Source organism: Clupea harengus, chromosome 4 (genome assembly GCF_900700415.2).
Source record: "Clupea harengus chromosome 4, Ch_v2.0.2, whole genome shotgun sequence".
NCBI classification, from domain to species: domain Eukaryota; kingdom Metazoa; phylum Chordata; class Actinopteri; order Clupeiformes; family Clupeidae; genus Clupea; species Clupea harengus.
In genome coordinates, this window is record NC_045155.1 from 17,350,080 (window position 1) to 17,375,432 (window position 25,353).

Below are 25,353 nucleotides of genomic sequence, written 5' to 3' on the forward strand. Positions count from 1 at the left end.
CTGTTAAACAAGACTAGGACATTGTTGACATGGTTTTCAAATGCTGTGCCAAAACTCACCAGCAGGTGGTGGTCGAGTTCCTTCTCAAAGGGTTTTCAGCCAAACAAAGACGGGGATAGATTACAAAGGCGGACTCTAAAACCACACTCAACACAAGGACAACAAGGAGACTCGTTTTTTTTTCTTCAAAATCTACAAAGAAACAAAAGGAAGGTCAATGCCTCCGAACTGACCTAGCCACTGAGAATAAAAGGACAGAGACAGATGTAAAGTCTACCACCACCCCCCACTTTTTATTTACAGTATGTAAACATTGAAATCTGTGAGACATAGACAGAAAAAAACACGCTCACAAGAAATACAGTCATTAATGCTCTCTTGCAAGCTTTCAGCTCTGTGATTATGTTCACAATACAGGATCTGAGGAATCTTTCATAGTGTAAGTGATGACGGTTCAGTCCTCAAACTGAAGGGTGGCACATCCTTTCATAAAACAGTCCTTTTCCACAGTTCAAAGAATGACGTGGTGTCCACCAGGCACTTCGAAGTGCTACCATCATTACTGTATAAAGTCTCTATGTTTCTTTTCAATGTGAAGCTATATGTGTGTATAAAAAAAGTTGTTTCACATTTACACAATTTGACATTTTCTTTGTGGTGTGCTGTGAACTTGCTGGTAAGGTCCAAAAGGGTAAAAAAAAAAAAATCTTGATCTTGTCATCCACAATCACTGGACAGACGAAAAGGCATGGGGAATAATTTTCAGCGCAGCCATAGAAGAGTGAGCATCAGTATCCCACCTTAGCAGTCTTGAGTAAGACGTATGTAACAGGGCGAGGTGACATACACCAATGTAAAAAATTATAATAATAATAATTCATAATAATAACAACAACAATATATATATTTATGTACAGAAACACAGGCACTGGTGCTGTGCTTGAGGGTTAGGACACGCTAATGGTGGCACTGTCCCTGCCTTTGTCAGTGCCAGCAGGAGAGCGATCTCTTTTGGCCTGGGCACAGCCATCCACAGGGGGCGAGGGCTGGATGTTGGGGGACTGACCCACGGGTTTGCACGCTGGTTCCCCTTCAGACTCCTGCTGTGAGGCCGAGGCTGCGACAGCAAACACACATCAAGAGAAATTAGTCCTAATCTGGTCTGTTATACAGTGTTTATCATTACAGTACAGTAAAATTAACTTTGCATTTCAAGTCACATCAGTACACTGTTTTCTAGTCAATTTTGTTTCCACCAAATAAAACAATATACATTATTATTACAGATAAGAACATTTTCATAAAATATTCTCACCGGTAATGGAATCACATATACTTAAGATAAAGAAATTGTAAAGAGCATCATAAAGGTTACATTTAATGACAATTAGACTATATAAACTATGTACTGAGTTTTTTCACAACAGACTTCACAACACATTTCCTCAAGTGTTAACACACATAGAAAGGAATGAACCACGGGGTAATTTCAAACACAAGGTTACAGTTCGGAGAATAGGATTCTATGTGTGAGCCTGTAAGGGATGAGGAAATAGTGTGACTAAGGAAAACATTTCACGAATCTATGCCCACATATAACATTTGCACTAATATCAACCAACAAGCCACAATCCACAACTCATTCCACATGTGAAGCCGCTGTAGTGGGAAACTTAAACCTGTGGTAAATATCTCACTTGAGGCTTTTTTGCTACCAAGAGCACAAGCCAGTGTGTGTGACGGCAGTCTCACACCAGACTACGGACCTCAAACATGTCAAACTTTAGATAAAATGCTAGCACATTACTATATAACAGCAAAACCAGTCTGGTTTCCTATGTTATGAAATATAAACAAACATTAACATATGGAACCTATAAAACTACAACCTATAGATACCTATAGAAACATACCTAGCTGGATGGGGAGACTGTACCTTTATATGGGGTCTTCCCTGGTGATGATATTGTGTGTTTTTGCTTTTGGACTTCTATCGATGGTCTACCAAATAAAGATGTATTGACCTGGTTATTGAGCCACCTCTATAGTGAAACTATACAACTACCTTGTCTAATGCATGAGTCTTTCTTCTACAGAGTACATGTTAATCACAAGAACAATCGGTCAGATACTGTATTCAGGGATTCATTTGAAGAAAATGATAATTAAATGTACCATCATATCCATCATCACAGGTAAAACCTTCTATCTGCCTTTTCCATGCGGCTACAATGGATCTACATGACATTTAGCCATTATTTCTGTACCTTCAACCACCATTTAAAAACAGTTTGATCTATACACATTTTTAGTCATTTGGCTGAGAATGTCTATCAAAAGTGACGTGCAGTACACTGAAAAACACAGGCCTCCATTTTATCATTTGGCCAAAGTGTGCTCTTGGAGACATAAACCAAAGACCTCAGCATGACTAACCATTCCGCCCAGGATCACATACTACCTTAGGTCGCTGTACCTGACTGCGTGCAGGATTTCATGTGCTCGGGCCAGTGGGCCTGCTGGCAGGGGTAGTCGCAGTAGCTGGTGTTCCAGCAGCAGTAGAAGATGGCCTCCTTCCTGCAGTTGGCGCACCACTGCTTCTTCTTGGTCTCGTCCGCGGCCTGCTGCTTCTCCGCCTCCATCTGCTTCTTCACCTCCGCTACCAGACGCTCGCGCTCCTGCTCCAGGCTCTGACGCATCTCCGCCATGGTCAGCTCTGTGTCCCCACACACCCAGAGAGACACACACAGACACACATACATATATATACCATCATATCATGAATTTTAAACACAATTGATTATTACAGAGAAGCTTTGTTCAAACTTGCTATGACACAAAGTGCAGCTGTTTGTATGTGTGTGTATAATGGGTATGGCTCCATTTGTGTATATGTTCTGTTGTAGTTAGAGAAAGAAATCACACACACACACACACACACACCTGCTGTTATAATGTGAATGTGCAGTGTATGTGTATGTGCTAGCATAGTCTGTTTTGGTTTCTCATACCCAGGTTGTGCTTCATCTCAGAGAGCTCCTGCTGATGTAACCACTGGAGTTTCTCAATCTCTATCCTTAGCTTGCGGATCTGGGAACAGTTCAAAAGTCCAGCATGTCAGACATATACACACTACACAAAATCCTGTCTCTGTGCCAAGCACCTTAAAAACTCAGCTTTTAAAACCTGCTCTACAGACCTGGGCCCATATTCACATGGTATTTTATCTTACCACTAAGAGTGCTCCTAAGTCACACTAAAAGTTTCTAACTAAAAGTTTTCCCTCTTAAATCCTACTCACAAAGCTGCTGAGACCAACCTTTACTAAGGAAAAGTGAGAACTCATAAGCTAAGAGAGAGACTGCGTTGCTAAGGCTGACGTCAAGTCTCATGCACAAGCTTGCTATGAATGACTTGGGTGATTGGTCGATGAGTGACGGGTCTGTGGCGGTGAGTAGGCGTAAGCCTCATAGGCCACCACAGGGCTAATATTGTGCTGGGAGAGTACCTGCTATGAAGGAGCTAAAAAAAGCCCCTCAAATTGGCATTCTAAGAACTAAGATCATTCTTAGTTCCTGTGGTGTAGACACACAATAAAGGGGGGCTTCCTCCAACATTTCTAAGAACTATGAAAAAGTTCCTCCGGTCCAAAAGCACCTATAATCAAAGAACAACCCATAACACCCTGACGAAAAGTCTAGGCTGTCAGACTGTTTTGTATTCTCCTGCGTATGACGTGTTCCTTCAGGATGACCACTAGGATAACTGAGTACTCTCTGACCTTTGTACAAATGGTAAAGATAAATGCTGCCGTTGCGGCTGTCAGGTGGAACAACGAAACAGAGGAAAGGTTTGTTGAGCTTTGGCTTCACAGCGTTATGGTATCATACTAATTGAAGACATGTTGTAGCTTCATGTTTAAACTTGTAACACAAATTTAACAGTTTGATACAGTTTTCGTAAAAAACAATTGATTTTGCCTGATATTGCCAGGCACATCAAGTTCTCTTTGAATGAAAGGCCATACTGTCCTCTTCGTCACACCCAGGAACAGAAAAGAAACACAAAAGGAAGAAAAAAACAATTGTGGACCCGAACACAAGACCGCCAGCATCACACTTGGCCCTTTTGTAGCCATGATTGACAATGTCTTGACCCTCCTCCCAGACGGTCTTTAAACTCCTGCGAGGACATGAAAGATGATTGTTCGGGGTCACACTTGTAGTGTTGTCAGTCTCCCGATCAAGACCACTAATCGGACATGGTGACCATTGTGAAAGACAAAAATATCGTGTCTGATCCTGGCATTAGTCCTCTCGACTACTTCTTAGTTCTCCCAGACTGAGGTGCTAGTTTAGTGCTAAGGGGCTTTGTAAATCAGTCTTATTATTTTGAAGAGTTTCTCCTAAATCCCAAAGTTAGCAGCTACTTTTAGCCTTCAGATGCTTAGTGAACATGGGCCCTGATGTGATCTAGTTGTGTCAAGGTCTTATCCCCTTCAGTTTCACAGCCACCAATTCTTACTGATAACCATTACGAAAACAATTTAACAATTATTTAAATCTGAGATTACTATTAAATCACTATTTCTGTTATCTAGCTAAGGAGATTGAATATAATTGGAAATAATATAATATAAACTGATATAATTGTCATCATCAGCCCCACAAATACACCACAACCTAATCACACAAGGACGAAGAAACACATAAATTGAGAAATACAATTCTTTTGAAATCATCCCCAGGACTGACCTCTGCTATAGTGTTCCCAGATGTGCTTTTGGAGAGGTCATTATAAATTTCTGTCATAGTCCCTTTGATTGTGTCCATCATCTGAAATGAGAATACAAATGAAAACCAAAGTTAAATCTTACAGTGATATGACAATACCACATTTAATGGATCCATGGAATGAGATGTAAATGTGGTAACACTTTACTTAAACATAGTATCCATCGAGCATTATAGACACATTCATAAAGAGTTATAAAGTATTCATAATGCCTCATAATGATTGACATAATTCTATATAATGGTCACTTAACATAACTCTAGTTCTCTGATAACTGATGAGTGAGTATCTCACTTTGGGAAATGCCTCTGGCGACCGCGGAAGCACCAATTACACCATGTCTGTCTGTAGACAGACCAATCACAGAGAGTCCCAAGACCCCCTTTATATACTGTATTTCTATAAAAACAGTTTGCACGCCCCCCTTTGGTGATTTGTACGCCACCACAGTTGAGTTGTCCGTCCTGATTAGGGTATGACAACCGTGCAGATGGGGGAGAAAGTGCTCCAGTGCTAGAAACACAGCCAGCAGTTCAAGGACATTTATGTGTTTGTTGTTTAGCCAAGTCCTGTTGACAGGCCCTCGTGAGCTGATAGGCAAACCTAAAATACTTCCTGTGGGCAGGGTAAATGCGTTTATGAAAGTAAGCGTCTTGGAGATTGGCCAGAGTAAATCTCCTGAACGCATTGAGCGACACAGAACTTTGTGTGTGAGCATTCTGATTTTGTCCTTTCTGAGGTGTTTGTTCTAGAATCAGTTGTAGTCCCCCATCTTTCTTTGGAATGAGGAAGTACAGAGAGGAAATCCCCCAATGACTGTCCTTTAACCACACTGTTCCGATTGCTCTTTTGCTCATTAAGGAGATTATCTCTGTTTCCAGTCCTTGAGCTGAATCCACCCATTGTGACTGTGGTGTCTACGGGGGCATCGAGATAAGCAATCCTCTCCTTGTCGCTCAGGCTGGATACATTTAGCCATAGCGCCAGCCATAGCGCCAGACCCGTCAGGCAGCTGCAGCTCTGAACCACACCTCATGTGGTGCTGAGAGTTTGGATTGCAATGATGCCGATCTCTTCCCAGGTGGCTAGGTTTGGGAAGCCGGCATCTAGTTGTTTCCCCATTTCTTACAACAAATCTGTTTGGTAGTCAAGACAGAGGTCATGTTAAGAGCTCTGGAGGCCAAAGACAAGGTACGCGTGGCTATTGGGTTTAAGCCCCAACTCCTCCACGCTGCTGATGTTCAGCATGGAAAACCCCTTCACGTGTGGACAGTGTGAGAAGGGTTTAGCAGCGACGGGGCTTAAGAAGAAACTAGCTCATGCTACATTTTCCTTTTCATAAGGCTAGCGGGAGCGGTTGGTTGTTAGCTAGGCAGGCAGCAGTGGTGAGGTTGCTACGACGACAGAGCCTACAACAACATCTTAATGCTTCATGAGTGCAGTCATGTCTATTTATAAGTTATATAGACTAGTCAGATGCTATGATGCATTATGAATACTTTATAAATATTTATAAATGTGTTTATGATGCTTTATGGATACTGGGTTTAAGTAAAGTGTTACCGTAAATGTCATTTTGCTAGGTTTATTAATAGCAATTAAACAAAGAACTATCAATAGTGGTATTGGTTACAGGTAATGGCATCCCTAAGCAAACCCTCATGCTCTTCTTGAGCACCCCATGAGCTTGTGCACCCTATGGAAGCCCACCGGGTAAAATTACATGTGCTGTGAGTTCACTTGTAGTTAACGTACTTTGCCAGTGTACTTGGCGATGTCTGCGGCCACATCAGCAGAGGCGGTGGGGATACCGAAATCTCCAGCCATGGAGGAGGACGAGAGAGAAGACCCAGATGTTGATGCACCCTGGGGAGAGTCTTTAGGAACAGCTATAGGGGAGGGAGAATGTAGAACTACAATGATGCAAAACCATCACTGAACACACACATACACACACAGAGTAAACCACAAGCAACATACAAGTCAGTTACTATGTAGATGTAGTGCTGTTGAACTGTGACTGAACTGGGAGTGCCCACCAACCTACAAACACAGACCTTAAATGTAATATCAGAATATGGAAACCTCTGTTTGTACGAATGCAATCACCTTTCAATGCTTGTCTGGTCTGGTATCGTGTGCTGGAGGACTGTGCCTGTGCAGCTGACACGCCTTGCACCTGCACCTGCACCTGCGTTTGCCCCTGCGTTTGCCCCTGCGTCTGCCCCTGCGTCTGCCCCTGCGTCTGCCCCTGTGCAACTGGCTGTGAAGACTGCCCCGGTGCGGCTGGCTGTGTAGTCTCCCCCGGTGCGGCGGGCGGTGTAGTCTGCCCCTGCTGCTGTTGCCGCTGCACTTTCTGCATGTGCCACTTCTGCGAGGACGTTTGAAACTTGGCACTGGTGGCAGGGTTCCACACGACCGGGCGCTGCTGCATGGCCGGAGCGGCCGCCGTGGAGTCTTTGGGCAGCAGGGGGCGCTGCTTCTTCACCGTGTTGGAGGAGGAAGAGGAGGAGGAGGAAGAGGAGGAGGAGGAGGAGACGGCATTAGAGGAAGGCAGCATGGACGGAATGGCGGCTGGAGAAGGGGAAGAGGTGGTTGAGGTGACTCCAGGGGCCAGAGCGGAAGAGGCCAAGGTTGGCATGGATACCACGTTCAGGGGGGGACCCACAGCTGGGTGGGGAGAGTCTTTGACGCCGGTGTTGGTGGAACTGGAAGTGCTGTCAGCAGAGGAGGAGGAGGCTGCAGTGTTGCTGGAAGAAGGCGCTTTACCTGAATGGAGATTAAAATGCTTATTACAGCGCATATACTTCACCTACAGTGTATGCATAGAGATCATAGTATGCTACACAATGCATAATGGAGTCATCACTGGAAGGTAAAGCACAATCAAACTAAACCACATGCAAATGACACACTGCCCTGATAAAATGCAACCATAACACACATATAACCAAATCAGGTTAGGCTTTGAATCTATACAAACATGTATGATTTCCAGTGCATGATTTGCTCAGAACAATCCCCTTCCCCGGCTTTACACATTCTCGCCATCATGCAATATTAAGAGTGAGATGACTGGTCTTTACCCTCTGCTTTGACAGCTGTTGGCTCCTTTTTTGTTTCTGAGGGGACAGATGTTGGCTCCCTCTTGGGCCTTTTCCGGTCCCGGCCCGTGTCCTCCCCGAGGTCTATGACCAGCTCCCTCTCGGAGTCGGAGTCCATGTCTGCATCGGCACGAGCCCTCGGTTCCTCCTTCACCTGCCGCTGATGCTGCGGCGCCCGTTGCTTCTCCTGAGCCTCCTTTTCCACACTATTGTGTTTCTCTCTCGCCGGCCCTGGGCCATCGGGGGCGGGTTTATCCCGACCCGGCATCCCCGCCGCCGTCCCGGGGACCCCCCCGTTCTTCTCCTGTCTCTCCGCGGAGGCGTTGCGGGACCTCTTTTTGGACTCTCTGTCGCCCCGGTCCTTGTCCTTGTCCTGACTGTGGATCCTGGGCTTCTGTTCTTCGTCGCTGAGGTACTCGCTGTCACTGGAGTCTGACTTGTCCGAGTCCTCAGAGTCGCTGTGCTCCACGCGGTACACGTCTTCAGAGAGGTCATCAATGCCTGCGACAGGGATCACTTAACAGCTGAAGCGCACTTCATCGGCTATACGTACAGGAATACCTATACTGCATGTACATGTATTCATTTAGCAAAGGTACACACATCTTTTCTATATAACCTGTGCTTCCAGGGCATTTCCAGGGCATTGTACCCATGAGTTTAATGCTACTGGTACAATGTTTCGCCAGAGCTAAAGGAACATGGATAAGATAATAATTATGCTTTCCAAAACTGTTATCGTGTTGGTCTGTATACTTGTGATGTGAGTGAAAGATTTCAATTTTTACCAAGCTGGGCCTTGCAGCTCTCAATGGTCTTGTCCAGGCTGCGGGGGGGTCTCTTGGCCGAGGCCCGGAGCACTGGTGCCCCCTGCTGCTGCTGCTGCTGCTGCTGCTGTACCGTCTCACTAAGCTCTTTTAGGTCCATCTCTGCTTTGATCCGATCTGTGGAAAGACAACACACAGGGCACATTTGTCTAGGCTGCTCCCTACTTTGTTTTTTTCTCCATCTCTACCCGCTTCTCTTGTGATTAGATGACGAGTCAAATCGAAAGGACATCAGGATATGTGTGTGTGTGTGTGTGTGTGTGTGTGGTGTCTAACAGGTGTGCTTTCAGGACAGATCTTAGCCACACAGCATTTCTTTCTGTTTTCTGTTTTCATTTTTCATTTTTTCTTGTTGAAATTTGCATTTGGCAGTTGGGTGCTACACTTGTTCTCTCAGTCTGGTCACGGGTCTGTCTTCCGCATGCTGCCAATGCACTTTGCTGTTCTTCACAACATTCTCCTTCCAATTTTATGGTTCGTAAGATTCTAATATAGAGTGAAACCTGGTTTCCCTGGCAACAACAACTGATAATACTATAAAGGAAAAGTAAACCTTATCTTATGTCGGAGTTATCACACAAAGGTCATGTGTGTGAAAACACACCAAAGTGATCTGGGGGGCTATTAGGACAGTGAAGATGCTACAGGAAATGAGTAGAAGTGGGAGATGGGGAGGGGGCTCGAGAAATGATCTCAGACCGGAGGCAAACTTGGGCGAACCTCATGGGCTCTAGACATGTGTATGGTGTGGGACGCCACCGCTACCGCGTGCTACGGCTCCCCCAACATGGTGGTGTTAAGTTTGAGGTTATACTGAGAGGTCGGTCATCGGCACATGCCTCACTCCTTTCACACACTCTTAAAATCCGTTGTGAAGTGTTTCAATTTCAATTTTTCAAAATAAATTAGGTAGTGTATTCCAACCCTCAACATCTGAATAATGGAACACATTTTATTCATTTATTTGGAAATATTTAAAATAGATACATCTTCAATTTTGTCATTATGTATACACCAGATTGTGTTCTTTATAGAAATATATGAATCGTTTTTACCACGTGTCCCACATTTGATTTCTGAAAATATGCTAATGATAATTTGATTTGTAGCTTTATGAAACCTATAAACTTGATCTATAATTTAGACGAACATTGTAAAGGCCCCCCCTCCTCCTCTGTATATGTGGCTGTAACTTAATAAATAATTCCCCCAGGACTAATATTTGGGATTTCGACATAACAGAAATATACTCCAGAGATACACAGACACATATTGGGACCATGGCTCGTACACTGTGTCACACGCTGAAGTGATCAGACAGCCATAATTGCATTTCAACCTACCCTCAGAGCACCATCCAAAATCTCCCTAATCCAATTCACCTCCCAGATCTTATTAGTGCAGGTACAAACTACAAACCCTTTAATCCCAGGCGCTCGGTGTCTGTGTCTGTGCTCCCAGTGGTTAGCTCACCTAGGTTAAGGTTGAGGATGCTGCCGGTGGAGCCTCTCTCCTGCTTGACGAATGGCGTGGCAGTGCCCTGGGGGGAGAAGGGCTTGGGGCTGTCTGTGCTCGACAACAGGCCCATCTTAGAAGCTGGAGATGCTGAGATGACATGGAGGAGGCAGAATTGAACAAGTCACTCTTGCACACAACCACACACAAAATCATATTTTTGCTGTAAGCAGGACAAGACTGTGTGAGTGTTATGAGATTAAGGAAGAGGACTTGTTTGTAGTAATTTGAGTAGTTTGTGTGGCCTTCACACTCATCAGCCTTTGAGTACAAAACTATGAAAACCCAAAAGATCATCAAACTGGCGGCAACTGATCACAGCCATCAAATAGCCATCATGGCCATGACAAGTAAATACCATGAAAACAGGGTTCAATTTAATTTCTCTCAAGGTACGTTTGTCTTGCTTTTTTCAAGTAAGCACAACCCTGTCTCTCTTCTTAAAGCATAATAAATACAATTATACCTGTGTAGTCCATGGAATCCTCCCCTGCGCTGTAGTGCTGCATTCGTCCTGGCCTGTCTGAAGAGTCCTGTTCCACGTCTGACCCTGTGTGCACAGACGAGTTGGTGCTCATGGGGGATCTCGGCCCCATCTCAGTCATGGAAATCCGTCGCCCCGTTCCGCCCGACAGCATGCTCTTGCCCATGAGCATCTTGGGAGAGGCCGTCATGTCAAAGCTGAACTTGATCTTCTCCTGCTTATCCAGCCGGACCGTGCCGGCGCTGGGGTTGGCCGGGTCCAGCAGCATCTGGAACTGGTTGTTGGGTGTGTAAGGTGTCCGAAACGGAGCGTAGTTGAAGACGCCGAACTTCTTGCGGATGTTCTCCACATACACCTCCATCTCCTGCATGGCACTGTTGAAGATGCTCTTAGTCTTCTTCACAGAGAAGGGAATCTCTTTGGACATTAGATAGCAGTTGTTTATAGGGACCCATGCCCTGTGGAAATCAAAAAGCAAAAGTGGTTAATTTTACCATGGAGACTGAATTGAATTGTATACAATTTTATTCATTTATTTTGTATAATTAAAAACAGATAGACATTGTTTTACAGAGCCCACAAATTAAAAGAAAATTCAACAGACGGTAGAACAGATGCTGCAACCACATATGGAGTTCAGAGGGTAGAAGGAGAGCTGAACTGTTAATAACTGAAATGGGGGCTGAGCTTCCTCTGCTTGTTATAGGGAGGTAGGAGGAATCACCGGTCATGCTGGCCAAAAAAGCGGGCGTCCACCTGTCCATCTTTCTCTCTCAGGGCTTTAGCTGGCCAGAAAGGAAAGCCCTTCAGCTTGGCCCAGACCAGGGGGTGAGGATGGCACTGAGCACACAGGAAGCAGAGAGGACACATGACATATAACACATATAGAAAATATAAGTATAAATATAAGTATATATATATATATATATATATATATACATAAGAGAAAAATATCAGCATCCAGAAATATATCAAAGTCAGCCAAGGTACATCACATAAAATATGCAAGATGTGTACATAATTTTACAGATGTTGCATAATATTATACACCAGTCAGCCAAAACACTAGGAGTGCCTGCCGAGTACGCTGTCGGTCCTCCAAGTGATGCCAAAACAGGTCTGATCACGGAGGTATGGACCTTAAAAGTGCCCTGTGGTCTCTGGCACCAAGAGGGTTAACTTGCAGAGCTTTAAGGATCTATTGCTGTGAAGTGTTGCCAGACCTGATGTTTTGCCACACCCCAAGGATGCTTAATTGGATTGAGATCTGTGGAATTAAAGGCCAGGGCAGCCTTGACCTCTAAGCCATGTTCATGTCTGGAACCAATCCCGAACATGGTGTGCAGTGGGGCAGGGCACGCTATTGAGCTCAATGCCAAAAGGGCACTGCCACGTGCTCCGCAGCAATGTTCATATAGTCTCTGACCTCCGTGTCAATACCCAGAGCCAAAACCAGAGTTTCCTAGCAGACCATTAGCCATTGTGTCATACTTCTTCCACCAGCTTGTCTTCTTCCCACAGTGCATCCTGGCGTCATCACTTCCCCAGGTGTATGGTGAACATGTGCACGGCAGTTCACACGATGCAAAAGAAAATGGGACTCACTCAACACACCAGGCAACCTTCTGCTATTCCTTCCGGTGGACGGATTTGAGGACTCTGAACAGTCTGTCCATTTTTCCTGACATTCCTGGCATGTCAACTATGAGAACAGACTGATCACTTCCTGTTTAAAACAACCTGGTCGTTGACAATCCAATTAACATAATTCGCTTAGTCTGTTTTGGCTCGTTGCCCTATGCTACTGGCAACACTACAGCAGATCAGCGGTACATGACCCATACGAGTTAAACTAAACTTACACATGGCTCACAAAACCAGTTGTCCCTCTTTTGGCAAGATGATAAGTAGCACTCTGGACAAACTTCAATTTCATTCATCTGGAAAAAAAGAACAAGGAGAGTGGGGGAGAGGTTCCACATGACTATGGTCAAGTCTATTTCTGCACAATGCAAAGACAAAGTCTGATAAATACCTCATGCTCGCAGATCTTCACAATCACTTTAGCAGTTGCTGTCAGTTTGTGGTTGCCTGGGAAAAATACAATGACAATTTTAAATCCACTGGAAAAACAGTGTGCTACTGTCGATAAAATGTTGCCACTGTGTGACTGAAGCAGCTGTTCTGCAGACCTCCGTTGTAAATGATGCAGTTGTGTAGGATCCACTTCACGTCAGCCAGGAAGGCCTCTGTGCACCCGTACATCTTCTTCTTTATGTTCTAGAACCATGATGCAGAACAGAATTAAAACCATCAGAATATAATGTGTTCATTTATTGGTTTTATGTTTATTATAAGAATGCGGTTATTTAGGTTGATTATGTTTGTGAACATAATATATATATACACAAACAAATATAAGGCTAAACTACTATAAGAGTGCTATGCAAGTAAAAACAGCATAGAGCGGAGTACATCTATTAGCAAGAGTTGCTACCTTCTCTAGTGACAACAGGTCCATTGCGTGGAAGATGTACTCTGCGTAATCTGGATGCTGGTCCAGAGAAACCGGCTTTTGGAATGGCTCTGTCTGCTCACAAACCCAGGCAAGAACATAGACAGAGTTTGAGCAACCTCATAACACATTACAGACAGTACATATCTGTGAAATAAAGTTGTGTGTAGGAGCACCAGAGCACCCATGCAAGCACAGTGACACACACACACACTTCCTGGAGTATACCCCTGGGTGAGACAACATGCATCATTGGAGTGAATTAGTCAGGAGGGCCTGCGTGATAGATTGTGGTGAGGACTGCTGGGTGTGCATGGCCACTTACCCCTGGCTGTTTCATCTTCTGAAGGGCAAACTTCAGCAGATAAGACAGCTGCTCTAGTGTTAGCATGGTCATCGCTTTGCTCTGAGTCTCTATGCATTCGGCCACCGTTATTTTCTGGAAAGAAATTACAGAATGTTTATATTGATGACAGTAGAAAACAATTCAGCCTAACATAATATCACACTAGACCACATTTAGTGCATGAGAAAATTAGTATATATTGGCTTCACTGATTATCAAGGAGCACAAATTGATTTACATTGAAATCAACTATGAAGCCACTGAATCACAACGCTGCACAAGCAAATAATCTAAGTACAGCACTTTCACCATTTAGTAAAAAAAGCTTTAACAGTGCAACAACATAACTATGGAAGCTGCACTTACTAACAGTAGCGTATGCTCGCGCATAAATCTCAACAGGCAACTGTGACCACTAGCAAGTGAGCTAATCCCAGCCCAAAGCAAAAAAAACACCCTGCTATGGTGTACAGTGCAAACTAATGCTCATTAGCATCGGCAGCAATGGAGCTACACAGCAATGGCTAAGTGGTTTAGATCTGTGAAATAATTTGTGGCCATTGTTTTTAGGTGTGCTACAAATGTATCAGTAGCAGATATTAGCTCATAAGCACATGGCCAGGCGTCTCCACTCCTCTGTTCTCTGCTCACTGGATCTGCCTGGCTGGACGCCAAGAGACCAGAACAATGATACGTTTCAGACAGCCAAGCCAGTGTTATCTTGGTAAGACAATGAAGGACAGAGAAAGAGACAATAGAGACAGCGATGGAATGAGAGGTAGATAAGCAGACATACAGAGACAATAATGTAGAGTGTCATAGTGTGTGTGTGTGTGTGTGTGTGTATGTGTGTGTGTGTGTGTGTGAGAAAGAGAGAGAGAGATAAAAAGAGAAGGACTGAGTGGAAGAGACAGAGAGGGAGCGAGAGGGGAAGTAAACAAAATGACTGAAAACAGACAATGGAAACCAATCCAATCAAAGTGAGTGAGAGCAGGGAGGGAAGCAGCCCATGGCCTACTACACCCAGGCTCAAGCAGATGCACGCATTAACAACAACACCACACATGTCCACACACACACACACACACACACACACACACACACACACACACACACTCGTGCCGTGGCCATCCACCACACACACGCTACCTCACACTCGGGGCAGAACCAGTCGCCCTCGGGCTCTGCTGCCAATTTCAGGCATCTGGCGTGGTACACCCGCGGGCAGAGCTCGCAACAGAGCACCTGGCCCTCGCGGTGGCACACCCAGCAGTAGAAGTCGTTGCGGCCGTCCTGCGGTACAACATCAACAGGGTCTGTGGTGAGTGCTGGCTGCTTCACATAGTAAAAGGGACCATGCCTTAGCTCAGACTGAAACGCAGGCGAGAGAGACACAAAAGGAAAAGGGGGTTTGGAATCAAAATACAAGCCACAAACACAGGGGGAGGTGCAGTGAGCCACAGCAGAGCAACTGGCAGGTAAATATCAAATACACACAAGCAAATCAGGGACAGTGACAAAAATACCAAGCGTACGTGTCATAATAAGCATCAGAAATCAAACGACACAATGGGTTTTAAGGTAAGCACAGCAATCATCACAGTGAAAAAGCAAAAGCAATCACATGTGAGGAGTCAGTTACACTGAGAATGTAAAGGTACTGTTGTTGAACTAGGTGTGATCTGAGTTGTGTTAGGATTACTAACCAATGACAGTATATGTAAACTGGCTCCGTCTGTCAGTAAAGTAGTAATAGTAGTAGCAGTAGTTTATGATTTTTAGATTTAAAAATAATCACAAAAATGGACAGTAGTCCTATGAATGGGAAAGGCACCATGGAGCAGAGTGACAAATACTTCCAGAGAGACACTACTTGTGGTAATTTTGTTGTAACATTGTTGAATACTTTTATGAAAAACCACTTACAATAATTTGGGGCTAATGGCGTTCAGATTATAGATTGCTTTGGCTTGTGATTTGTGTAATTGCCACCCCTACAATTCAAATACACCAGGGGAAAGCAGCGAGCAGCAACACCCCAATTATTTAAGAGTAAAGATTACATATATAAGAGTGCATTTATTAATAGTAAGAAAACAACAGTACTTAATTACTTGTAAATATACACACTTGGAGATCTAAAAATGATCACACTGTTAGATTGATTTTAGGGTTTTATGATAGGAAACAGATATGGTCCATATAGGAATGGGAACAGCCTGATTCAAAAAAAGAAAACTGTTACAATACTGCATTGAATGTTTCAGCCACAAGCTATATATGCCTGACCCCAACTGACCATTAAAGTAAACGAAACAATGACCCTTTACCTCATTTACAATGACCCTTAAACTTATAAATGCATTCACCACACGTGCCTTAACTATTAAAGAAACTAGGATTTGTTCAAAAGGTGACACTAGTGTGTGTAATACTGGTAGTGATGAAAGCAATATTGCCAATCACACCACCATATTCTTCGGCGGCCTACCTGGTCTTTGCTGCTGTGGATGAGACCGGGCTTCTTCTTCTTCCTAATGGGGCTGGGGGAGGTTCCAGAGGGAGAGTGTCCATTGGAGGAGTGAGGGGGGCTGGGCAGCTTGCGCTTCGGTGCTGCAACCACGGCCTTCTCAGCTGACCCTTGGTCCACTACTGGTGGTGACAAGGCAGAGAATGGTGCCATGGGGAAAAGAGATACAATGACTGATCAGGCTTGATGTTTTAATAATCGGTGAGCTAAGCATGATGAATGATAATTTCTAGTTTCAGTAATACATCCACCATAGCCACACCATTGTCAATGTCAAAGTAATGCATCCAATTTAAAGGCTGAGCTAGAACAAATCTGGGCCCACCTGCACAAAGCATCTTAAGGCTAAACATAGCTGCTAACTTGCCAACTTAGGAGAAACTTTAAAATAATGGCCATGTTAGGCCTGATTCAGGACTCCTCTTTTAGTTTTTTTACTAAGAATAATTCACAGCCTCTCAGCGCTGAAACTAACCCCAAGTCTGGTTGTAGTTGAAGCTAAATTGTAGTTTAGAGGACTCCTAACTCACTAAGACCAACTCCCAGACAAATGGAAAATAGCAGTTTATATCATTCACGTTATAATGTTTTGAAACGCAGAATTAACCTATGGTCTCAATCACGAAGGAAGACGTATGGAGCTTCAAGGGATTCAATAACATCACTAACCAACTGAAATACCTAACAACTTACCGAAACTGAATTTAACGTTTGGTTGTTAAATTAAACTAGCTCCTGTCTACACAAACGTGTCATCATACAGCTGCATTTTCAAAACTGTACAAAGATACTAGTCAGTGGGTAACATATCCTGTATTTAATGTCCAGCCTGTCACATATATATTTATTTATCATTCTCTGCGATACACTATGAAGCACACGCCTACTCACAGACCTCTGAGGTCACTGAAAGCAAGCTTGTGCAGGAGACTTGACGTCAGCCATAGCAACACAGTCTTTCTCTTAGCTTAGGAGGTCTCACTTTTCCTTAGTAAAGGTTGGGCTCAGCAGCTTTGTGAATGGGATTTAGGAGTAAACTAGAGCAACTTAGGAGAAGTCTTAGTGGCAAGATAAAATGCTTTGTGAATACGGGCCCTGAACTATGACAACAGAAGACATGAATCACTCCTGGTCACTGATAACCAGGACCAAAGGCCAAAGGTTCTGTAGTGACCATTAACCAGGGTAATCCTACCAACCCTATACACCAGACAGTACATCTATCAACCATTTTGTAGGACTTCCTTCAGTTCTCCATCAATTCATTCATCCACCAATTTATCTATTTTTTTCCCCATGCTCCTCTAAAATCTTAATTATACGTCACAGTACAATTCTGTGCATTGCTGCATTCAACATGAACATGGATCGGCTACTCTGGATCTACTAGCCTACCAACAATCCAGTAAATCGCCTGCTAATACCGGCGACGCACGATAAGCATCTTATCACAGAAGATTCATTGCTCTCAACACAACAATAAAGTGATGTCTAAGGGTAGAAAACAATGCACCAAAGGCTATTAAGTAGAACTGGATGTGTGTTTCAGACCCTTACCTTTGGGTTGCATGGACATGTCCATCCCCTCCATTACATCTGGCCCTGTCTTTATCTCCCCCTCAGCCAAACTGCAACATAACAGAGGGAAAAACAGAGAGAAAGAGAGAGAGTCAGGTCTGAGATTCTGCTGTAGCACATCTGTTAAGTGGTAAACAAGGGTGACGCAAATGCTGGCCAACTCCCACACAGGAGACTGTCTCCAGAGTTTTGAAGTTGTTTACAGCTACCGCAGCATCCCTCTGACCTTCTCCACTGAGACACTTAAGGTGCATGAAGAAGGATGGACTCACACTAAAATTAATTTAAAAGCTTTGTGTGGCATTTCAGGTGTTAAAAAAAATCCCATCAAGGCCCCCAGAAATCTTGAATTGGCTGAATATTTTTGTTCCGGTGTGCAAATGCAGCAAATTCCAATGGCGATAGGTCTACACAGCACGCATGGTGAAGACATTAAGGTTAGGGAACTTGGTGTCTCCCAGTGAGGTGAAACCAAAGCAGTTAACCTAATCATCTTTGATGTCATTAGCCTTCATCCGTCCTTACGTTCACTGTCCGTCTGGCAACTTCCCAATTTTTTTAATGAGACTACAAACAGATATACAAAGCTCCCTGTGACTTATTCCTGATATGTCTAATCACAGGATAATTGACAGTATTGATCCTGTTAGGCTTGAACACATCTACCTCCACCTCCCCCATTTCTCCATGTGTCTACTCCCTAAGGTGCTTTAAAAGGCTCCTTACTCAGGCCTACACCTGATCTCCCAAGACACCTTACATAGAAGACAAGCTCCTCCTCAAGAGCCCGGTTAATTACAGCACTGTACAATATCACGTAGATATCTGCCAGCCCCACTGATCTCTTTCTCAACCACAATGAATCACATGCCTTTATCTCTATGTTCTCGACCTAGGTAAGAAGCAGACCTATAGAATATTCATGTTAAACCACACCGTTCAATGAAAGCATCCTCACCAAAAACCAAGCAGATTAACATCCAATCAAGAACGGTGCAATAAAGCCCAAATGCAATTGCTCTAGTTCCTTGAGATTTGCCCTCAATGCCAGTTCCTTTGACAAGACAAATGGGGAGGAGGAGAGGAGAGAGTGAGGCCCTTCTTTTCCGATGAATGACGCTCTTTGAGTGTTCCGTCCCTCCTCCACCTCCTTCTCAGGTCTCTGTGGCACCCTCCTCTTACTCAGTCAGCCCTGCTGCTGCTGCTGCTGCTGCTGCTGCTGCTGCTGCTGCTCGCCTGTCAGGTTTCTCCAATTCCTGATTAGCCACAGAGATGTAGCGGAGGCAAAAGGTGTCTCGTCACAGCCGAGCAAAACCCTTCAGCATGGCTTTTCTATTACCTTTTATGACATTCATCGGGTCATAATGCAAGCTTGACTAGATTAAATTAGAATACATTACTTAGCTACGCCCGTTAAATGATTATGAATATATATTTTTAAGAGCCGTTAATATAGTGTGGTAAGGTACTTATTGTCTTTAATGGCCTCTCACTTCCACCATACATCTGTGTACGATCTACTAGGTTCAAAGGTCACATTGCAACAAAAGACAATCTTGGCAAAAGACCTTCTAGACACCTCAATGTTTGCTTGATTATTGCATTGAAGAAATAACAGTCATGACAGCTTATCGATTACTGTGAAGGCCTGTGGTTTCACAATATGGCCACACAAGGCTGCAAAATCTCAGAACTGAGGCAGCCAAAGCACACAATTAACTTACATTACAGTGCTCTGACGCAAATCCAGTGACTCACACATCCATGCAACCACACACAGCAGATTATGTACTATTGTTGGCCCAGGCAACCACTTCCACAGGCAACCCCTAAAATAACACACGTCTAGATGCTATGCCGTTTGACACACAAAACTACCCTTTGGCCTCTTTGCAGGACCTGTTATTGGAATAACACCACAGAGACACTTCAGGCCAAGACTTAAAGTCCTTTCCAAACGTGTAGTTCCGATAATATCAGGCTGACAAAGAGGAAACAAAAGAGCCTCTGATTAAGGTCACTACATAGACTTTTCAGTCCAATGTGCCATGTAGACAAAGCAGATGAGCCTGCTCACACTTGCACGTCGCACATTAGTCTTGAAAACTCACACTGTGTGCTTGTGCGTGTCAGCTGGATTAAAAAAAAACAGAGCATGTCGATCGCAGAGGGGCTCCTTCAATCCCTTTTTTCACGTGTGTAGGAGACAGTCACTGAGTGTCACTGCTTCAGCCATTGAGAGAAAAGATGGCTGACGGTTTCCCAGAGGACAGTGTGGATCAAGAAGAGAAGAGAAAAGAACAGACAAAAAAACACACAATCCCAAAATATGAAGTTTTCAAGTGATCACCAGTATGTGTCCATGGATCATAGGCCTGGATTCTCCTTTAGAATACAGGGCAATCCATTGGTGGGGAAAAAGCAAACAGCACCGTGTGGATTAATCCAATTCATTGAACAGCACAGAACCTCCACACACCCAGAGAGAGAGAGAGAGAGAGAGAGAGAGAGACAGAGAGAAAAAGAGAGAGAGAAAAATGTGAAGAGAATGTCACCACAACACAAAAAAACAAGTTGGAGATAATACCATACCCACCAACCACAGCACATATACAGACCACAGTCAGGGTGAACTGCAGGCTTGTTTTTTTTCCCTGTGTCTCTTTTTCACTTGCTCTCTCCCTGCTCTCTCTCTATTTTCTCTGCTCCTCACAGGAAATGAAAAACATAGCTTCCCCTCCCCCACTCTGCACACAAACCACCCCCTCCCTTCCTCCCCTCCTCCCTCCCTCCCTTCCTCCCCTGCGGGTTACAGACGCGGGCTCTGGCACGTCCATGGCAGAGGATCAGGAGGCCTGCAGAGCTTTCCGTTAACAGAGGAGAGAAAGGGGGGGGGGGTGGAGAGAGAGGGAAGACACTCACCCCTTTCCACCATTTTAAATTCCCACATGAATAACTGAGAAGGAGGAGAAGACAGGAAAAATGTAATATCATAACCGCATACTATGCACACGAGCAAACGAGTAAAGACTTTTACTTTGCCTCGGCTAGATGTTATCTTAACATGATATTGTAAACAGGAACGGACCCATCTTGGCTTTCCAGCTGGCTGCTTTTGTTGATGGGGAAAACACATGCCCCCATGACCTGAAAGACAGTCTGACTACCAGAGATGGTTGCCTGAGACCTACATCGAGCTTAGTGATGCACACTTGAGATATAAAATGTCTGGTTTCTCCAATAGGTGGAACCCAACCTTCAGTCAAGTAATACACAAGTACAGAATACCAAATATTTGTCTTGCTAGACACAGATCCATACAAACAAATGTATTTCAGAGCTATTCTTAATTCATTATTCACCCTTCACCAACCCCTGCCCATATCAAAAGTATTATACATGATGCAGAAAATGGACAGCATACCTTCTCATAAAGCACTGAATATGAAAGGCAATTCTTCAAGCTTGGCCTTTACATTTAGTTGGAGGGGATGAAACAAAGATGGCTATGGAATTTTCCAGAAGGCCCTTGCTCACACTGCTACCCTCACTGAGCTTGTCAGTCTTTAACCTCAGCTGCCATTGTGATTGGCTGGAAAGCATACACAGAGGAGCCTGATTGGTTGGCTGAGCAGTGCCACATAGCACAGTCATTTTTTGCCCTCTCTCTCTCTCCCTCTCTCTCTCACAGGAACATTTTGCTGCAATGCAGTGATTTTTATTCATGTTAAATTGAAGTCATACTCTTTTTGATAGTCTCCCTGAAAAGGGACTTGATGGGTTGATCAGTGTTGGTAAAATGCTTTTGCCATTCTCTGGAAGAGGCACACAACAAAGAGTTTCTGGTTTGATGTGTAAACACTGAATGCCCTTCTATGAATTGAGGACACTGTAACCGGATTTAACCAGAGTTATGACTTACTCGTGAAAATGGTCCACTTTAGATGCCTCTCTGGCATAATAAGAACGTCCATCTACCAATGTATTCCCTGAAGAGGCCATATGAAAACACTTAGCCGTTTCACCCCTCACTGACTAAACTAAACTGATTTTATGTCAGAATAACTTCTGTGATAGCTAAGAATAAAGCCACAATTGCGTTTCAGAGCCCTGCTTGCATGAGCATTTCAGCCACCACGCAAATCAATCGAATCCCCACCTCCACAAGCAGTGTTGGAGATAAAAATCATGTGATGGTCATTCTATAAATATATGACTTGTGCTTTAGTACCATGTTCGGCTGCTACAGTAAAGGAGTCTTGGCTCACAACTTCAGCCTGTTAGGTAGTAGGTCATGGGTATAATGTCCTCCGTAGGCATGATTCCAAATCTCCTAGCATTGACATAAATATAAGGTATAAAAGACAGAATTTCTGCCTTCATTCCTTGCTTCTGTGCTGTTTCTCAATCGGTAGTTATTTCAAGGGGCTTTCCGAAGCAGTGGGGATCTGAACATGGCAAAGATGGAATACAAATGAAGCAAGAGAGGGTGAAAGAGAGGGAGAGAGAGAGGGTGAATAAAAACAGGACAAAAAAACACGGTGCCTACTCTGGGATAAACACAGCCTCAACATTTCTATGTGGACATACTGAATGAGGGTTCAAAATGAAAGGTTAGTTTTAAACAAATAAATGGTTTGACTGTTTTACTACAATTCTCAAAATAGCAGCAGCTGCTTCCTTTGCAGCTAACTGCAGAGGGTCTAACATGAGGCACTCTGCTATGCTCCAAGCACTTCCAAGATGGCCACGGATGTTTCAGTGGTGTGTGTGTGTGTGTGTGTGTGTGTGTGTGTGTGTGTGTGCGCGTGTGCATGCTGGGAGGGGGAGAGGCTCCAGTTACAGGGGTTTGCTTTAATCCACACGGTGTCAGATAGTAAAACGAGCTCGGCGACTAGAGAAGCCCAACGTCTCAAGAAACCCTCAGCCAGCCCCTTCTCCCGTGAGACAGTATTGGCAGGCAGTAATGAGGTGACAAAAATGGTTGGGAAAAACATAACCATGCCAGTTCAGGGAATGATTTGTGCTTGTGCCTGGTGGGGTGTATGATGTGTGATGGAAATGTAAGACAGAAGACAACGGACCTGAAAGACAACAGGGTGACAGAACATTCCAGTAAATGGTTTCAATCATGAATCATCCCCCCCCCCCCCTCCCCCATCCCCTCATAGAAACATGTAGAGTCTTTTAAGAAGTAAAAAAAAACATGGTATTTCAACCATGCACACCTTGTTCATTTCCCCACTCGTCATGTAAATATACTGTCCATTGACTCAGACCTCCTACTGAGCTTCAACAGCTGCATCTGTTATCCTGCCTCCATTTTCCCCCCAGCCTAGCTTGTGACATAGCCAGACAATAAAGCAAGCAATCAGTTTACAAAAGAGGTACACCACCCAACCCCCATCCCATCTCTACGAAACCAATTCCCCACCCCCATCCTTTTACAAGCAGGGAGCGACAGAGAGAGAGAGGGGGGGCACAAAAAGTGTCCTGGTTATGTATCAGAGTTGTGAACCCAAGAAAAGAAAACAGGATAGTAGGAAAAATGATTTGCCACGGTCACCTCAGCATTAAGCCCTGGGCAAGTGTCCAGACTGTGCGTCCCATGTGACCCTTTACAGTGTGCAGGCCAAGAGGCTGAAGCCTCTAATCCAGCCTTAACCTTTGCCTGCCCCCCTTCACCCACAGCCTCAGCCATGGCTAGTGAGTGGAGGCCTGGCTGCTGAGGCCTACCCTCCCTCCTCCTCCTTCAGAAAGCCCCACTGAAAAACTCACAGGATTTCAGAGTGGCCTTGACAAACAAACAACAGGAAGGCAGAAGACAAAGAAGAAGAGAACAGATATACAATGAAAAAAAGATCAAGCTTACCTCTGTGGATGCATGGCTGACACTGTTTTATGTCAATACTTTAAAAAAACATGGAGGACAGTCTCAGTCTTTAGACGAGGGAGGGCTAAGCACTTCAAGCTTGGTGATCGGGGCCTGTCTGATCGTAGCTTTACTGTGAGTGGCTCCTCTTTCACAGGCAGCATGTAAGGCCGCAGCTGATTGGCTGAAACATTTCCTGAGTAATTATCTTTGTTCAGTGCTGGCAGGGGCAGCTTGGCGTGCGAAAGAGAGCACGGGGAGAGAGTGGTGAGTGAGAGCTAGGCCCAGATCACAAAATATCACATTTGAACCACATTTCCTACTCCAAATAACTACTCAGGGGTGGATTAGGGTGTTTATGTGGGGCATCAACAGTTTTTTGTAAATTGTGGGGCTGTATTGTTTGTCTTTAAGAGGCAAAATCAGATTTGTTGGCTTGTACATTTCTCGTAGCATCCATGTTGAGCTGAGGAATTTTTTTTTTCAGATCCCTCCTTCTCTTTCTGCAAACAGAAGACAGAAATAAACACCATGTTACAAATACGGTGTGATCTTTTTTTCTTAATTTGTATCATGGATTTCCAAAGGAAAACAAATACACGCAGACAAACACAAATTCAATAAATAATTAATGAAGAGAGCAAGAAATGCTCATTAATATTCATGACATGTCCTAATTTACCCACCCAATAGTGAATTTCGATTGTATGCAACCACTGAGAAACAGTAATGTCAAGGTCTCTTTATAAAGCTCTTAAAAATTCAGTGAATAAATGGAAGACACAACTGACTAACAGAGATTCAGTCTTGTGTGTAAATAATCCCAGCAATATTTATTTATTTACTTATTGTATACACTATATTCGACTCCGTTCAATTTCCTATCATCTCCTTGAAATGGCCAGTGCAAAACACAAGGAGAGATTTGATCATACTGAAACAATATGGGATAAATGTGAAGATGATACAGCAGTTTTATTCAAGGGAGATCACAACATATTATTGAAAGAGCACTATGATATTTTAAGACTAGCCTACATCCTACTGGCTGTTGGTTAGCATTGGCTATCATTCAATGACCCATTTGTAGGTGTGTACTGTACAAAGAGCTCTAAGGTTAATCGATACTGACAACATTCAACACAAATGATGTAGTAGTAAGGCTTTGTGGCCTACTAGGACTGCTCACCACTGCATAAACTCTGTTGAAAGACACGATGCTGACCTCTGCAGGACATTGGAAAAAGGACAAGGATGTTACGTTATGAATGGATCAACTGAAACTTCAGAACTCCTCACCATTGTTTCAGCCTGTAGCCTATGTTAGATAGTTTTCCAGTCGACAGCCTAAATCACATTCGTTTTCAGTGATTTTAACGTGGAAAATAGTAGACTAGACTAGCTACTTTAGGTCCATTTCCATTTTAAGAACCGTGGTCAACCATACTCAATTAAATACTTGGACCAGCAGACAGTCACAAGACAAATAACATCCAGCGTTCTGTGTGTGAATCCTCAGCAATCACATGCGTGACGGTGCATCCGAATACGACTTGCCATTTTGTCATCTTGGATTCTTTTCATCTCCTTTTCTGACATTTATTGGATCCGGATTGGTCATGTTAAACCTGCTAAATTTGCCGTTTAAGATCAGAACATAACCTACAAACATGGGCCCAATGACCTGTTTTGACACATCCAGCAAATTAAATGCGTAACCACCAGAGTGTTGCTTTGCTGTTCTATTCTCTGTACCTTATCGTCAAGAACGACATTGGGAAACTTACA

General features: G+C 43.9%; 1 protein-coding gene across 17 annotated transcripts; it reads right to left on the minus strand.

Annotated features, from left to right (window-relative positions):
* Positions 1-267: 267 nt before the first annotated feature.
* LOC105906421 (protein kinase C-binding protein 1-like) lies at positions 268-25,001 on the minus strand. 17 transcript variants are annotated; one of them, XM_031566468.2, is made up of 21 exons: positions 24,865-25,001; positions 24,008-24,068; positions 17,673-17,743; positions 16,077-16,237; positions 14,735-14,956; positions 13,565-13,678; positions 13,222-13,314; positions 12,917-13,004; positions 12,760-12,815; positions 12,587-12,664; positions 11,449-11,564; positions 10,707-11,182; positions 10,199-10,330; positions 8,687-8,842; positions 7,881-8,399; positions 6,904-7,563; positions 6,550-6,683; positions 4,755-4,835; positions 3,012-3,090; positions 2,477-2,716; positions 268-1,117 (listed from the first exon to the last, which is right to left on the minus strand). In XM_031566468.2, the coding sequence occupies exons 2-21, from the start codon at positions 24,019-24,021 to the stop codon at positions 948-950; spliced, it is 3,660 nt and encodes a 1,219-aa protein (XP_031422328.1). In that variant the 5' UTR covers positions 24,022-24,068; positions 24,865-25,001; the 3' UTR covers positions 268-947. The 17 variants fall into 17 exon arrangements, 15 of the variants coding, with proteins under 15 accessions (XP_031422328.1, XP_031422330.1, XP_012690019.2 ...); XR_006152381.1 differs by lacking the exons at positions 24,008-24,068; positions 24,865-25,001 and adding exons at positions 1,937-2,001; positions 17,966-19,771 and having other exon boundaries at positions 984-1,117; XR_004163567.2 differs by lacking the exons at positions 24,008-24,068; positions 24,865-25,001 and adding exons at positions 1,937-2,001; positions 17,966-19,771 and having other exon boundaries at positions 984-1,117; positions 2,462-2,716.
* Between the last annotated feature and the right edge of the window lie 352 nt (positions 25,002-25,353).